The sequence below is a fragment of the Plasmodium cynomolgi genome, chromosome 12 (genome assembly GCF_000321355.1).
Source record: "Plasmodium cynomolgi strain B DNA, chromosome 12, whole genome shotgun sequence".
In the NCBI taxonomy this organism is placed as follows: Eukaryota; Apicomplexa; class Aconoidasida; order Haemosporida; family Plasmodiidae; genus Plasmodium; species Plasmodium cynomolgi.
The window spans coordinates 1930878-1946477 of record NC_020405.1 but is presented as its reverse complement, the minus strand read 5'-3'; the positions used below and the strand labels follow the sequence as shown (position 1 = coordinate 1946477).

Sequence of the window (15600 nt, the reverse complement as noted above, 5' to 3'; positions counted from 1 at the left end):
ACCTTTAATCAATTTTTCGTCCTTCCCGTTTGTTCTATTTTAACGCATAGATGGTTTTCCCACAGCTTGTGTGCACGTGCGCGTATAGAAATATATTTATGCGGTTTATACATACTCGCGCACGAACCGAAACTACGGTTGGTTAGTTACAGCCCCAATTCTCCCGAAAACACTTCGATTCGTTTTTTTTTTGGTGGGTTGCACGATAGGCAAAGTTTTCCACCTTGCCACACCACCATTTTTTCCGTTCACTAATTCTCCTGGCTACTTCCCCGCGTGGCTACCTCCCTACTTGACCGCTTCCCCTCGTGGCTACTTCCCCGCTTACCCCTACCTGGCCACTTCCCCGCTTACCCCCACCTGGCCGCGTCTCCGGTGCTCAACATGGGAAACAAACTGTGCTGCATTAACAACGACTTGCAAAACAGCAAGTCGAGCATAGATATATATAAATATGACCCGAGAGAAATATACGGAGATTATGACGACTGGACATTAGAGAGCTGGATCGACAAGTACAAAAATGGAAACTCAATTAAGGTAGCCTTTCCAGATGGTAATGAAATTCAGTGCCACTTTAAAATTTTTCTCAAGGAAAAATGTTTTGAGTTATCCCTGGACAATAAAGTTCGAGTTATCAAATTTAATGACATAAATTGTATACTTCACAGAAACAGCTGCGAATCGTTATTAGAGTCAGAACAAAATTTATTAAAGTCCCCGAAGGTCATAGGCATCCGCTTAATAAGTACACTTAAGGCCATTGCGTTTGCCATGGACAGCCCAGGAGAGGCAAGGATGTTTTACGAATTTATAGAAAAGTACTGCCTAAATGGTTAGGTGAAGTGAAAAAAAGGGAAAAAAAGGAAAAAAAGGAAGAAAAGGGGAAACAAAGACATCGTGCGGGAAAACAAAGATACCGAGCGGGAAAGGAAAAACATCGAGAGGGAAAACAAAGACATCGAGCGGGAAAACAAAGACATCGAGCGGAAAGTTCCCCGGTACGCATGACACGTACCATCTAGAATAGCAGAGTGAACTAATTAAATGAGGGAAGGAACGCCTGTTCGCAGGTGACTCATGGGGACTGGCGCAAACCTCGTCACGCCTTCTGTCCTGTACCCGCGTGTGTGTATTACTGTATACAACGCGTGTGAGGGGTACACCCCAACCTCCCTGTGCCTGTACTTGCGCACAAGCAACCTTTTACATAATTCAAACTCCCTTTAAGTTGACGCATTTTAAACCACATTTATTTTCCCCAACGTTATAACCAACGCTTATATAAGTCTCACCTCCTTTTTTTAACTTATCTGCAGTTGGCAATTTGATCTCCACATATACATACACGCTGTGCTCTTTGCTTCACTTTATTTATTTTATTTTATTTTTTTTATCATATTATTCCTTTTTTTTTACCCACGGAAGCGTCTTTTTTTACTCCTCCAAAGCGCACACATATATATATTTTTTAATTTTTTCTTGATTCCTACAATAATAACCCCTATGTACGCACATGCCTATATGTTAACCTTTTTAATTACCTCTTTTAATGGCAAATTTCGAGAAGCAGCATAAAAGGAACAAATCGCAGGGCGTAACGGATGTATACACTTGGGGGGAGGTACTCCAAAAAAAAAAAAAAAAAGAGAAAAAAAGGGGGGGGAAAAGTCCATCTCCCCTATTTGTACGTAATTCCAATTAAGCCTCCTTTTTTTTATATTTTAAATAAATTTCCTTTTTTTCAACACTGCGAGCAGCTTTACAACTTACTCGTTATTTTTCCACGTCCGTGTGTCTTACAATGCTTAACTACGCAAGCAACGCCTTTTTTGTTCTTTATCACATGAAATAAAAATAATAGCACAAAATGCAAGGCGTGCAAAATGCGAAAAAAAAAAAAAAAAAAAATCATTAAGCAAATTGCACAAGGGTGATGTAAACTCAGAAGTATAATTTCTTGTGCAAGAATGAAATGTCTTTGGAAACTTCACCAGTTTTTTTGTTAATTGGGTCTAAGAATCTGCACAAAAGGGGGAAAGGAAGAAAAAGGCAGTCAGGGGTGCATCCTTAAATTGTATGTACCACCATCCAGTGGGATGGTGTGCAAAAAAACGCACACATACATGCATATATACATACATACATATATACATACATACACACACACACACACAATGCACGATTAAACCAATTGGGGGGGGGCTCCTCTGGTGGGCACACAACAATGGGGGAGCACAGCAAAACGTGCAAACTTACTTATCTCTAAATATTTTTCCCAACTTTTTAACTTCCTTCTTTTTATTCTTGGATCTTAAAACGTCGTCCGATGCTAAACTTTTGATGTCAAAGTCGTTGGCCACTTGGTATCTGCAGGGCGGGGGTTGAATAAGTCGAGTTGCGTCAAATGGAACGGGGTTTTCATGAGCCATGCACTACTAGGCACAGCGACGGGTTTGTATATAGCAGCAGTTGCAACGGACTCCACTGCACATGGCCGCTCCAACAGGGAAATACGCTTCTTCGCGCCGCTTCCATTCGTGCTTACCTCGTTGGGAGAATGTGATTCACGTTAATGTACTTTACAAATGCCTTAACCTTTGATCTCTTCATAATTTTCCTCTTTGACATTTTTTTGGTCACCTTCAGAGGGTGCTTTTCAATTCCCGCAACGAGGCAATAGCTGTAGGGTCTCTCCCTCGTTTGACTTTCATACGTATTTATAATTATCGCCTTCTTTCCTGCTCTACGTCCATTCAACATGATAACAACTTTTCCTGGCTTGAGTCTACAAAAAGGGAAGCATTGGGGGAGAAGCAAATCGGGAGTGACGAAGAAAACACATAAATGAGCAGGTGTGTCAGGTGGCACCTATACCAGGTGCTTCACATAGAAGGTGATACATTCCCTCGTTTAGATGCATGTAAAAGTAGAAGCTTCACTCCTCCCTTCTGCAGGCAAACTGCAAGAAGAGATACGAAAAGCAGAGTGCCTTCTTTCGGTGTACACTCATTAAGCCACATAAAAATTGCAAACTGTGCAGCAGTATGGGCGTGGAATATTTGCCAAAAAAAGAAAAACATAAATAAGGCAACAGTATGGCACCAAAATTAGCCCCCCCAAAAAAAGTGCTAGCTATCCTCTCCTCTTTAGGTTATTCCCATCCGCCCTTCTCCCTCCTCCCTTTCCTTCCCACAAACGTAGTCGTCCTTTTAGGGGAAGTTCACATTTCCTCCCTCTTCACATTGTTAGCGGCAAAACTTACAATTTTCCCATTTTGAACAGCAGGTCAGGGTAGTACTACTTGGTTATTCCTATTTTTGTACAATTTGATGGGGAGTTATATTTTATTCCAAAAGGGTGAAAAAAAATACTTCGCAAAAAGGAAAGCGCAAATGAACGAATGGCCTCTAACCCTCTTTATTTTGCAATGTTTTTTTTTTTTTTTTTTTTTGTGATATGTTAAAAAAAGAGCGAGTTTAAATATAAAATGCCAAACGGTTGTTTAAGCCTTATCTTATTTTCAAAGCTTACGTGTTTTCGAAAAAATTTGCGAAATGTTTTTCTTCCTCATGAGGGTTAAAAAAAAAACGTGGAACGATTAATATGCCGCTTCGAAACAAAGTGAACAGAATCAGAATAACGGAGCGGCCGTTCAAAAGCAAAATGGGGCAACTACTCATGATGAAGATGCGAAAAAAAGCGTAACGCACAAAATGGGGGAAGTGACATAATTCCTCGTATGCGAGCACGTACAGCGTGGTCTCGTGTACTAATGGGCCTGAAGAATTTTATGTAGATAAGATAGTCGGAGGACTCCCTCTCTTGCTTGCGTGCCGTATGCCCAAGGCGCTCTGCACGTTTGAGGTAGAGTTGGGGGGATGATAAACCAATTTGGAGGCGATAATGAGGGGGAAAAAAAAAAAGGAAGCAGCGGTGGCATACAAACATAAAGTAAAAATTGCATACGCACGTGCGGTACGTACATGCATAAAGTGTACAATATTTTTGGTGCGCACAGAGGGGGAGCCCCAAAATTTAATTATCTATATGGAAAAAAAAAAAAAATAATTTGCATATTTTCCGGGGAATGACATAATGCCGCTTTGTTAAATCATCTCCTCCGCCACAACGAAAAAATCATTTTTTTAAAAAATTTCAAGTTGTGCGGATGGGCACATTAAGCCTTTTGAATGCACCATTTCATCAAAATTTAAGTTGAAAAAAAATGGTCCCCATGAGGGGAGCAAAACTCCCTTTACAAGGCAACACTACTTTTGTCAACTGGGGGGACAGCCATCCCATGCGAACAAATATCAATAGAGCTATTTTACACGCTGCAAAAAAGTAACCGCAAAAGGTTTGTTCACGCGTAGGTGGTTAATCCCCTATTAGGGGAACGACAGTTAAAAAAAATATAATTTTTTTTCTACACCGAGTTTGGAGTATTGTAAAACTCCCCCATGTGATCGAACTGCCTGGAACACACTTCCCTGTGAGAGAGTGCCATTATTAGCACGTTCTGGGCACCCATTCGAGTTGAAAAAAAATGCGGGCAAAAAGAACACTTCGGGGATGATCTCCCCTTTTTTGCAGCTTTTCCCATTTGGTAAAAAATCCCAAACGAGGCAAACTGTTAAAGGACACCCGTGTGTTAAAAAAAAAAAATTCAGCAGTGTGTCACAATTGAGTTAATTTGAGAAGGATTAACTGAAAAAAAAAAAAAAAAAAAAAATCCCCATGTCATCAAGATGGGAATACTACCCCTTGACAGTGGTGCTATATACAGATTAGCCATTTTGCGTGCGAAAGACGGGGGAGGCCATAAAAAGGAAGGGGCCTTTTTTTCTCTCCGTCCAATCGTAGTGCCCCCACCATGTTGGACGTTCATAGGCAATATGTATGTACGCACAAAGGGGGGGTCACGCCACAGGGTTACCCCATCCGTATCCCTTCTTTCTCCTGGTCACACCTCGTCGATGTATTCGAAATGCTTCATAATTGCGTCCACGGGATTACCCTCCCGATCGAGCAGAAACAAATCAAAGCAGCAGTTGCAGACAAAGGATGGATTTTCCTTCAAGAGATAACAATCGAGGACAATTTTCTGCGCCACATTTTTATGACAGCACACGCAAAGCTTCTTTGCAATATTCGGTTTGAATGTCCTGAGGGGGTACTTGGAAAAGTCCCCATCACGCAAGCTATTATATTCTCGAATGTTATTAAAAATAATTCGATGCTCACAATTCCCTTGATGTAGGAAGCAGCACCTTTGGTACAGCGGGATTTCCATTTGGCTGATGACAGCCTTATGTTGCATTATCTTATATGGGGGTCGAATAAAATTGTTATCTTTTTTTTTTTTGTAAAAATCTAATATGCATGCTGAGTAGTCCAGCGCGTTTGGCGATCTCAAATCAGGGTACAGCACTCCATCAATGTAGTACACAGATCCATCAAATTGGGGCAAACCATAATTTGAAGAATCAAAACAAAAAAAAACATCTGTCAAATCCGCCAAAGTTTGACATGACAAAATTTCATACTCAGCTATTTTTATACCCCTTATCGGGTGGTAAAAGGACACTGATATTATGAACGTTTCATTTGAACTCAAGCATTGCAGAGAAGAAAATTCAAGCAGGTCACGCTTTGCCTCTTCCACATAAAGTGTATTAATTAAATTTTGATTTATATATACCCCCTTCAGTAAAGAGTTATTAAAGTCGCAAACAAGTTTGAAGGTTTTCGAAAGGGTCTTCTTTTTTAATTTAGATATTATCTGATATTTGCTAAATGGATTTTTTTCTGTTCTTGGTAACCACTCCACATAGCATTTGGTTCTATTTAGTATTCTCTCCTTTTTTGTGTTATGTGCTTCTTTTCTTATTGACTCTAAATCTACTTTCTGTTGCCAATTTTTACAGTTTTGATTTACTATGTGGTTTATTATTTCTCCCACGTTGGGACTTCGAATTCCGGAGTGTAGTGCCTCTATGAGGGGGTCATACAATGATGTGGCTTTGGTTTCTTTGGAAATGGGCTCGCCGGGGTTTCCTACCTGGGCTGCTCCCCCTCGTAGCCGCCTCTTCACCCTCTGACATTCTTCCTGAAAATCGTTCAGCCGAACTTTCACTGAAACGAAGGCCCCCGGGGGTGTGTGATAAATCCACTCCCGTCTCAGCTCCTTACTTATGGGAATGTCAGGGTGTTTTTCAAAAATGTGGCAGGGTTGCCTTCCTGTCAGTTCGTTATCGTCATGGGCTCTACTATTTAGTGAGGCCACCTGCGAGGAGGACTCTTCCCCTGGTTCCTCTGCGGAGGACTGCTTGCTGCATTTTATTCCCCCCCCCTTCCCATCACTGCTTTGGCGGCTATTGCTACAGGTGTTGCCGCTACAGCTTTTGCCGCTACGGCTTTTTCCGCCACCCCTGTTCCCCCCATCCCTGCTGCCTTCACCCCTGTTGCGCGTGCTAGACGTGTCCCTTTTTGCAATATTTTTGAGGTAGCTCATAAAGAGCCTCTCATTTTCACTTTCTGTTTCGCTTCCGTGCTCGCTCCCAAGAGAGCTTGTCCCACCTCCCCTCAGCACATCTCCCACCCCCTTACTCTTCGAACGGCTTTCTTCCCTCTCCCTCTGATTAATTTTGTAAAAATCATACTCCTCTGTCTCGAATAGAAGCTTGATTGGAAAGTGCGGAATGGGTAAACTGAGTGACCGTTCTTTTCTTTCATCCATAAAAAAGGGCAGGGCAGAGTGAACGCAACTCAGGGGGGTGCAGGCCAATGTGTGCTGGAGAGGAGACCTTATGTGCGCTTGGTCAAGCTGCTAAACGGGACACAAAAAAAAAAACAAAAAAAACAAAAAAAGATAAAAAAGGGTAGAAAAAACAAAAAAACAAAAAAAGATAAAAAAAGGTAGAAAAAATAAAATAAAAAGCTACCCGTTGGGGGGTGCAGGCTAAAGGTGCCAAAGGGGGGGCGAACGCAAAGCAGTTTCTCTTCTTGGGTCTTCCTTCTCACTCTCAGAAGTTTCATTTTCCCCACGCGCAGGAAAAAAAGGCAAATTGGGCAAGAAAAAATGTGCCAAAAAAGGGAGAAAGCACCTCCAAAGAGGAGCTAATAATGTGCCATAAAAGGTGCGAACGAAGTGCCACTTCCCCTGAGCAATCACCCATTCAGGGGCGCGCCGCAAAAAAATCGCGGATGAGAACAACCCATGGGAGAGGAGAAACCACTAATGTGTGCCTTCCTTTTTTATCACACTATTTTTAACTACGCGTTCGTTCCCATTACCTGCGTTGCGACTGGGAAGGAAGGCAAATGGGGGAGAAGAAGCCCCATTGTAGTACACTTCCCCTCATGCTTGGCTATACTAACTGCGTAAGATTTAACAGACCTGGGGCTGATCACTCCCCGGAAGGATCCACCTGACCACACATGGAGAGGAAAGAAGAGCTGCCCAAAATGAACACAGAAAAATGAACGTACGCTTGGGGATCCTCTTTCTGATATTACACTGTGCCTACGGGAGAAGCACCGCCTTGAGGGTAGCCCCCGAAGGAATGGCAGCCTTTTTGAGGGCAGTCCCCAAGAAACACACCTTAACGAAGAACGCTCGAGTTTACAACAACGTAATGCAATTGGAAGCAGCAGCGAGGGGGGGGATTGAGCCCTCCGAGGGGTGCCACCAGCGTTGTGAGCTCTGCAGCCAACACGTGTGTTTTTTCTGTTAGCGATGTGAGCTCTGCAACCAACACGTGTGTTTTTTCTACCAGCGTTTTGAGCTCTTCAACGCGCTTATTTTTCCTACACCGTTTTGTCCCCTGCTACACCGTTTTGACCTCTGCTACACCGTTTACTTTCTTTTGCCCCTTCACCCATCCCAAGTTAGAGAAAGTCAACACACATATAAAAGATTTGGATATTTTAAACAAGTGGAAGGAAAACTACCACCTGCGAATCATCCTTAACTCGTACTTTTCGGACCACCTGCAGAAGGCTGTCTTAAATGTGAAGGAAAAAATCAGTCAGTACCCACAGTTTATCATTGCTGGTCCGATTCCACAGAAGACGATAAAAAAGAGGTAACTCGCAGAGGGGAGAAACAGTGTTTTGCTCCATCTCTCCATGTTCCCATACTCCCGTTCGTGTTGAATTACTCTCCCCCCACACACAAATAAATTTTCCACCACATGTGAAGATCAACTCAGTAGGCTCAGCTCCCTTCCCCTCTTTACAGATTCACCTTCCTGAGATCACCCCACGTGGATAAGGACAGCAGGGAGCAATTCGAAATAAAGCAGTACGGATGCAAATTGGATATTTTCCTTAACTCCTCAATCAGCTTGAAGAGCAACGAGTGTAAGTAACGCCGTGTGACGAAGAGGGGTATCACGCAGAAGGAAAAATATGGCCAATTTATGTGTGTGTCTCCCCCAAGGGGAATAACGTCAAATCGTTCGAACAGACCACACATGCAAACCGGATAAGCTTCTCCCCATTTGTGTGTGTATAGGTTCCCCCTCCCCCTTATTAAACACCTCACGATTTTTATTTTATTTCTTCCCCTGTGTAGTCACCGATTTCCTATCTGTGAAGCTGCCCCGGTTCGTGGGCTTCGAGTACTACTTTGAAGAAAATTACAAAGGCCTCAAAAAGGGGGAAATTCAAAATTTAAAAAAAAAAAAATATGTCAGTAAATACTACACTAATTTGTTAAACGCCAAGGAGAAAAAAAAAATTGTTCAGTTGTTGTTGGAAAATTCAAAATACATGAATGTGAGGCTTCCAAGAAACGTTCACGATTTGTACAAATTCCCCCTACATATACTGCAGCACTATTACAAAAAGTGAGGAAAAAAAAAAATTACTCTATGATGATGCCGTTCGATATGCATTCCCATCGGAGGGTCACTTCGACGAGATAATTTACTCAACGTCATGTGGAAATTAACCTCCTCCTCCCTTTTTGCAGAACCATGGAAAAGAAGAAATGGTATCACGAGAATGAAGACTTGATGAAAAAGATCGAGTCCCTTTCATTTGACTAATTCGGTTGGCAGAAAAAAATGGAGTGAGAAAAGGTTGAGTGGTTGACTCGGTCATGAGGGACGTCTGTCCTTCGTTTGCCATTTGACCTCCCACTTTTATGACTTGCGAATCTTCTACTTTGCCCCCCCGGGGTGTGTCCCTTGTGAGGAAAAAAAGCACCATTAGCCGTAGCATTGGCGGTAGCATTGGCGGTAGCATTAGCCGTATCCGCAGCCGCATGCGCAGCCGCACTAGGACCTGCGCATTCATTATGCCTGCACCGTGATTCGTTGAAGCCCCGTGCTCTTACGCCATCCAACGAGCAAACATGGAGAACAAAGCAGAGGGGGAAATAAAACAAAAAACATCGCACGCACATGTGCACAGAATTTTTTTTTTTTTAGTTTTACACTCTATCGCATAGGCAGCGTGGCATCTTCATTTGCGCCTCCTCACACGTTAATTTCAACGTCGACGTTAACGTTATCCTTTGTGTTGTTTTTTTTTTTTGGCCAACTTCGCCCCTCCCCCAATTGTGTGAAAAAAACTCTTTCCCTTTTTTTATCCGTTGTGTACGGTCTGGTGCGGACACCCACGCATCCTTCTGAGCATCCCCAGGTGGGAAATAATTTTCTTTTTACTTTTATTTGACTCGTCCGAAAGGGGGACCCCCCAAACGGCTCCCTCTAAGCGGCTCCCCCCAAACGGCTCCCTCCAAGCGGCTCCCTCCAAGCGGCTCCCTCCAAACGGCTCCCCCCAAACTGCTCCCTACAAACCTCTCCCTACAAACCTCTCCCTACAACCCTCTCCCTACAACCCTCTCCCCCCACCATGAAGGGGGATACCCAAACGAACTACCACTTCTCCGTGAAAAACGTAAATTTCTTCAAAAGCGCTTTGGCCCTTCTGAGCGTAGATGACAGTAAAGGTAGTAACTCGATCGTGAGGAAAGGGACAACCAACCAGGGGGAGGTCGAAAATTGTATTCTGTTTAATCTGTTTGGTGATGGGTTAATGTTAAGGAGCTGGTCTAAGTGCAAACAGATATACTGTTTTTTGTTCCTCGATTCGGACTGCTTTACTAGCTACGGCATTGGGGATAACGGGGATAAGCACTGGGAGAGGCACGGGGAGAAGCGTCGGAGAAGAACAAGTGACAGCTCCGCAGGAGAGAAGAATGCCCCATGTGGGTGCCATCATTCAAGTGCCCCTTCCGAAGGTGCATGCAGTAGATGCCACACCCCTAAGGCGAAACGTTGCAAACGGGAATATAAGCAAACGTATAGCGAGGAAGACAGTCACGAAGATGATACGAACAGCGTAAATTCAGACAATCTATACACTACCCATGCCATAAATATGGAGAATAATAACTTGATAAAACTGAAGGCAGTGTCTCCACTAAAGGTTAAACCTAAGGAGAGTAACAAAAGAGAGGAAGAAAATGAGGACGAGTATTTTATTCGAAAAAAAATTTATGAAAAAATCGATGAAGAGAAAAATAACAGCAACATGGAATTTCTCGTCTGTCAATACGAACTACTCAGAGCAATGGAATTTTTGGACCCAATTCTTTTAAATATCAAATTTGATTACCCTAATCGGAAATTAATTTTACATCTGACTGATGAAGATGGAGACACATCTGAGACCTTCGTGAGAATTATTGTCGACTATTATTATGAAATAAGCAAGTTAGAAAAATACACCTTTCTACAAAATGATTATAATTTTTTTTCTATCCTTTCTGCCACTTTTTCCTTTTACCTGGACTACTTAATTAAGAGCAGCGATCAGTACATTACTTTTTATATAACTGAATATTGCAACGATAGCACCACTGTGCTTAAAATGGTAATGCTGCGGGGGGGAGTTCATGCGATGAAGGGACGTGCGTTTGGCAGACACAAGACTCAAGGCGCAAATTATGAGATCACGCACGTCACTACCCTTTTCAAGTTAACGGTAGCCTGTGCAGCTGCCCCTCCTCCCTTCATCGGCGTACTGCGAACCCGAACGCCGCCTTTATCCCCCAAGCCACAGACCTGTGCACACACAAGCATACACAGAAGCATACACTCACGCACACACGCACATGCTATCCTATGTGCACTGCCCCACTTGCTACTCCGCAGGAAACGAAAAATAAAAACTACCAACGGTCCGTTCAGCTCATGCCGAAGGAGAACTTCCAGGATTTTAAGAGCTCAAAAAGTCAAATGTACACCGATGGAAGCAGAGTGACGAGAGAGACGTGCCGTGCGATTACTCACGTGTACACACACCTAGGTAGGCAACGTCCATCCCATATGTTGACCCCCTTTCGCAGATTCAAGTACCGGATAAGGGACTTATCAAAAATTAACCAGGCTCTCAGTAAGGCGAAAAAAAGGAAACAAAACTGAAAAAAAAATGAAACAAAACTGAAAAAAAAAAATGTGAATAAAGCTGAAAAAAAAAAATGTGAATAAAGCTGAAAAAAAAAAAGTGAATAAAAAAATTCCCTGCTAACATCACCTCTCACCATCCCAAACCCGCTCACACGTGACACTGCGCTCGCCTTTCCACCTCGGCAGAAATAAGTTCCCACCTCAGAATGGATTTCCAGGAAAACGGTTTGCTGCGGTTTCAGTTTACCCTCAGGTGAGTGCGAGAAATGCATGATGGCGTATTCCGTGAGCAGATGTGCTCTCCCATCTGTTGCTGCCCACTTCATGGCCTCTCCGATTTATGGCGCACTCCCCCCAGAAGGTCTCCTAAAAATTGTCTTTTTTTTTTGTGAAACGGATGAGATGCGTCATTTATGCCCACTGCTTTGCTTATTCGTTCAGCAACACACCCGTTTGGTAATTCACTTAGCTGTATATTCATGTACTCTTAGAAAAAAAAAAATTTTTTTTTTTTGCAAGGGAGTACAACATGAACGGAACGCATTTTTGTTACTTCGTACAACCCCTGACTGATATGTCCCTTCTCAATTTTGCGTAAAGCCCGAAATGTGGCGATGCACAGGGAAAATCAAAATAACGAAAAAAAAAAAAAAGTGTTCTGTTACTTGTAGTACGACTTTGCATTCCGTTGCCATACCCCCCCTTTTGTGCCCAGCCGCACGGTGAGTCAGGGATACTCCCTTGTCGCGGCTTTGAGCGTTTCACAAAAAATTAACGAAAATGCAGAACGGAAAAGTAAAGAAAAAAAAAGGAAAACACCTACTTCGCTTCGCAAATGTTAAATGTGCACACGGAAATGTTTACATAACATGTGAAGAAAAAAAAAAAAAAAAGGCGTTTATAAAAAGTGCCAAAATGAGAGTTTCGCCAATTCGTTCGTTTATTCATTTTTTTTTTTTTTTCCAAATGGTATGCACATTGGAGGCGTCCACAAAGTAACGCCATTTCCCCGTCCCGAATTTTTTTTCCCTTTTTTGTGAACATTTAAAATAGTTCCTTTTTATGGAAACTTATCCTGTTTAATCAATTTTGGGGAGAAGAAAAAAAGGAAAGAAATCAATCAATCAATTAATCAATCAATCGATCGATCGATCGATCCACTTGAGTGGAACTCGCAAAAAGTGTCGCCACTTGTTCTACACCGTGTTAAAATGCTTTTTTTAACAGAGCAGATGTGCTGCAGCTGCGAGTTTTTTTCTTCGCTCGGATAGGCCCACCGCTTTACTCCGCAGCTTTAAGCCTCCGCTTTATTCCGCCGCTTTACCTCGCCGCTCCTCCAACCCGTCCATTCACTTAAATATGACAACGCGAGTAAAAAAATGAGAGACCATTTGAAAAACAATTCCGAAGAGTACCAGAAGCTACTCCTATCAGGTACGTCGGCTAGCCAACCAGGATAATACCTCTCTCCCCCCTTCCTAGACGAGACATAATTCTTTCTATCAAATAGTACATAATTTGAAAATTCACCTTTGTGTTTTCCCAACCCCATTTACACACACCCCATATTGCAGCTTCCATAAAGAGAGAGGCAAAACAAAATGAAGAAAATAAAAATGCAAAAAAGCAACCGTGTGGTAACAATGACAATAATGATTTTATCATATACATGGAATTTAAATTCGAAAATTTAATCCTTTCTAGGTATCTATTTGACATCAGGTAATTTGGAGAGGGGTGCGTAAGCGTGAGGGGTGTGTAAGCGTGGGGGGGGTTCTTTTCCATGGGGGAGGGGCATTTGTTGTGGTGTTCGCCTGGACGTGAATATGTGAGGGCACTCCACCCCACCCCCTTGAATGTATTCCACAGTGGTACTTTTTTCCACTTATCCTTTTTGAATATGTGTGAGGATGTACCGTGTGAGAGCCCCCCCCGTTTTGGGGACAACTTGGATTATGCGATTTGGCCCCACCGCTTCGACGCCGCTTCGACGCCGCTACTACAGCGCGATCACACCGCTGCCTCACCGCCGCCACCCCCCCGCAGGGACGAGCTGGGGACGCCGATCCGGAACAGCGTGCAGATAACAAGGTTCATCATCATGAGGAGCGAAAACCACATCATGGGGACGTGCGTATCCAACAGAATCATCCTCTGCTACAGGAACGATAAAGAGACCACGACCATACTACGCAGACTTAGAGAGGAGTTAAAAAAAAAATACTCCATATGTCTAACCGATGAAAAAAACGAGGAGAGTAACTCCAACGAGATAGACAAATGCCTCCTCTCATACATCATCCAATTTACTCTAGTATGTAAGTATGTAGAATGTGGGAAGTGGGTTCACATATGGGATAATATGGATACTATCATTGAATCAAAATTTTGTGGAAATCATTCTAGTAAATATTTTAACTGCATAGGTTTTAAGTTCCACATATTAAATACCAATTACAGAGTAGCTAGCCAAAAAAAAAATTCTATACATCTCGTACAGATGCACTTAAAGATTATGTTAAGTATGTATAAGGTACTTCCCCTGGTAGAGGAACAAATTTGTGAAAATATGTTCGTGTATTGTCTACCTCGGTGTTCCATGAGGGCTACCATTTTAGATGTCCTTGACACTTCCGACGAAAAAGTGGAGGAACAAAATTTCAATTACAAAGACTATTGGTTCAACGTACATGGTTATGTGTTAAACCAAAATGCTCTCAAAAAAATAGTTAAGGTGAAGCTCTACAAAGGAATATTTAACTACCCACAAGGGGTTCTCTTAAGGGACAATATATACAAATTAAACGTAGCTGTAAAGAATGACCCTTTTTTTTATGTCTGCCATTTTTTGAATACTTTTGAGTTGTTAAAAGGAGCAGAGATCAAATTGTTGAGCTTTTCCGAATGTGATGAAGCAGGGGAAAATATCTACGACGATTTTTTCCCACCTCAGAATAATAGAAAAAGGGTAAAAAAGGAACAAGGGGAAGGTAAGGTTGATCAGGTTGATAAGGGTGACAAGGCTGATAAGGGTGACAAGGCTGATAAGGATGACAAGGCTGATAAGGATGATAAGGATGGTAAGGCTAATAAGGATGATACGCATGATAAGGGTGATGACCTCGAATTTTATGCGAAACTGAATCGAATTTGTAAACACAAATTTGAAGGGATCAACTTTTCTCAATCAATGTCGCAGTCGAATAGGCTACAAAAAACACATGACAATTCGTACCACCTGTATGGGAATACTTTAACTACCTCGGGGGTGTCAATAAATTTGGATTTTTCCAAAAACAAAAAAAGTGGTAGCGGCGAGAGGGACTCCTCCAAAAGGGACTTGGACGCCTTTCTGAGGGAGTCTGCGCTGGCCTACTACGCTAGAGAAGTGGATCACCCCCAGCGCCCCGTTCAGCATGAGTCGAGACAGCGCCCCGTTCAGCATGAGTCGAGACAGCGCCCCGTTCAGCATGAGTCGAGACAGCGCCCCGTTCAGCATGAGTCGAGAGAGCACCCCGTTCAGAATGCACCACGACAGCACCCCGCTCAGCATGAGCCGCTCCCCAAACCCGACTGCAGCGCAAGAAATGCTCCCCCCCGCAGCACAGATGACCTGGTCCACAGAACGAAAAAACAAGGCACCACCGTAGTGCACACCACGGATCATCCGAACAGTCACGCAGAGAAGAAAAGGGCACAACTTGGCGGTGAAGCTTACACCATGGGGAATCCAAACCAAAGCAATCAATTGGATAAATACCTGCACAGTGTTGCAAAGAGTTACAACTCCGTGGAGGGAAACAATCCCAATCATATGACCGAGTTTAACATGTTCGAAAATGTAAATCCACAGATCATATTTTCCAAAGATTTTGAGAACTTCCTAGACAATCTTGAAGAAGCTGCGCTGTACCAGGAGAACCCTCAGTCCCTCCTACCCTCAGTCAATTTTGAACAGAGGGAGGAGAAGCGACCTAATTTTCCCATAACCAGCTCGCCACTCCGCCAACAAAAGGAAGACCGCACGCAGGTCAAGAAGACGCACAAAATGACGTAGAGCCGCTACGGATGGGAAAATTAAAAATGACTCCTCCAACGCAGCAAGCGTGGAAGCGTGCCAGCATTCTTAAGGCCAATGTTTTCTTCCATTCGGGTATGCATATAGGGATAATAC

The 15600-nt window shown here is 43.0% G+C and overlaps 6 protein-coding genes across 6 annotated transcripts; 4 read left to right on the top strand and 2 right to left on the bottom strand.

The window, feature by feature from the left end:
- Window positions 1-384: 384 nt before the first annotated feature.
- PCYB_125440 (hypothetical protein) lies at window positions 385-1011 on the top strand (the record flags this gene model as incomplete). Its single annotated transcript, XM_004223877.1, has 2 exons — window positions 385-835; window positions 917-1011. The coding sequence occupies 2 exons, from the start codon at window positions 385-387 to the stop codon at window positions 1009-1011; spliced, it is 546 nt and encodes a 181-aa protein (XP_004223925.1).
- Window positions 1012-1808: 797 nt separating this feature from the next.
- Window positions 1809-3426, bottom strand: PCYB_125430 (60S ribosomal protein L27). Its single transcript, XM_004223876.1, has 4 exons — window positions 3266-3426; window positions 2549-2788; window positions 2260-2370; window positions 1809-2023 (listed from the first exon to the last, which is right to left on the bottom strand). Exons 1-4 carry the CDS (start codon window positions 3274-3276, stop codon window positions 1945-1947), a joined length of 441 nt encoding a protein of 146 aa, XP_004223924.1. The 5' UTR covers window positions 3277-3426; the 3' UTR covers window positions 1809-1944.
- A 1542-nt stretch (window positions 3427-4968) lies between these two features.
- PCYB_125420 (hypothetical protein) lies at window positions 4969-6138 on the bottom strand (the record flags this gene model as incomplete). Its single annotated transcript, XM_004223875.1, has 1 exon — window positions 4969-6138. A coding segment is annotated over one exon (1167 nt), but the record flags the coding sequence as incomplete, so codon positions are not given.
- A 1346-nt stretch (window positions 6139-7484) lies between these two features.
- PCYB_125410 (30S ribosomal protein S10) lies at window positions 7485-9056 on the top strand (the record flags this gene model as incomplete). The annotated part of the gene is made up of 5 exons (XM_004223874.1): window positions 7485-7637; window positions 7894-8090; window positions 8246-8367; window positions 8582-8855; window positions 8981-9056. The coding sequence occupies 5 exons, from the start codon at window positions 7485-7487 to the stop codon at window positions 9054-9056; spliced, it is 822 nt and encodes a 273-aa protein (XP_004223922.1).
- An 811-nt stretch (window positions 9057-9867) lies between these two features.
- On the top strand, window positions 9868-11441 carry PCYB_125400 (hypothetical protein; the record flags this gene model as incomplete). Its single annotated transcript, XM_004223873.1, has 2 exons — window positions 9868-10890; window positions 11172-11441. The coding sequence occupies 2 exons, from the start codon at window positions 9868-9870 to the stop codon at window positions 11439-11441; spliced, it is 1293 nt and encodes a 430-aa protein (XP_004223921.1).
- Window positions 11442-12805: 1364 nt separating this feature from the next.
- PCYB_125390 (hypothetical protein) lies at window positions 12806-15483 on the top strand (the record flags this gene model as incomplete). Its single annotated transcript, XM_004223872.1, has 3 exons — window positions 12806-12860; window positions 13001-13148; window positions 13473-15483. The coding sequence occupies 3 exons, from the start codon at window positions 12806-12808 to the stop codon at window positions 15481-15483; spliced, it is 2214 nt and encodes a 737-aa protein (XP_004223920.1).
- Window positions 15484-15600: the final 117 nt, after the last annotated feature.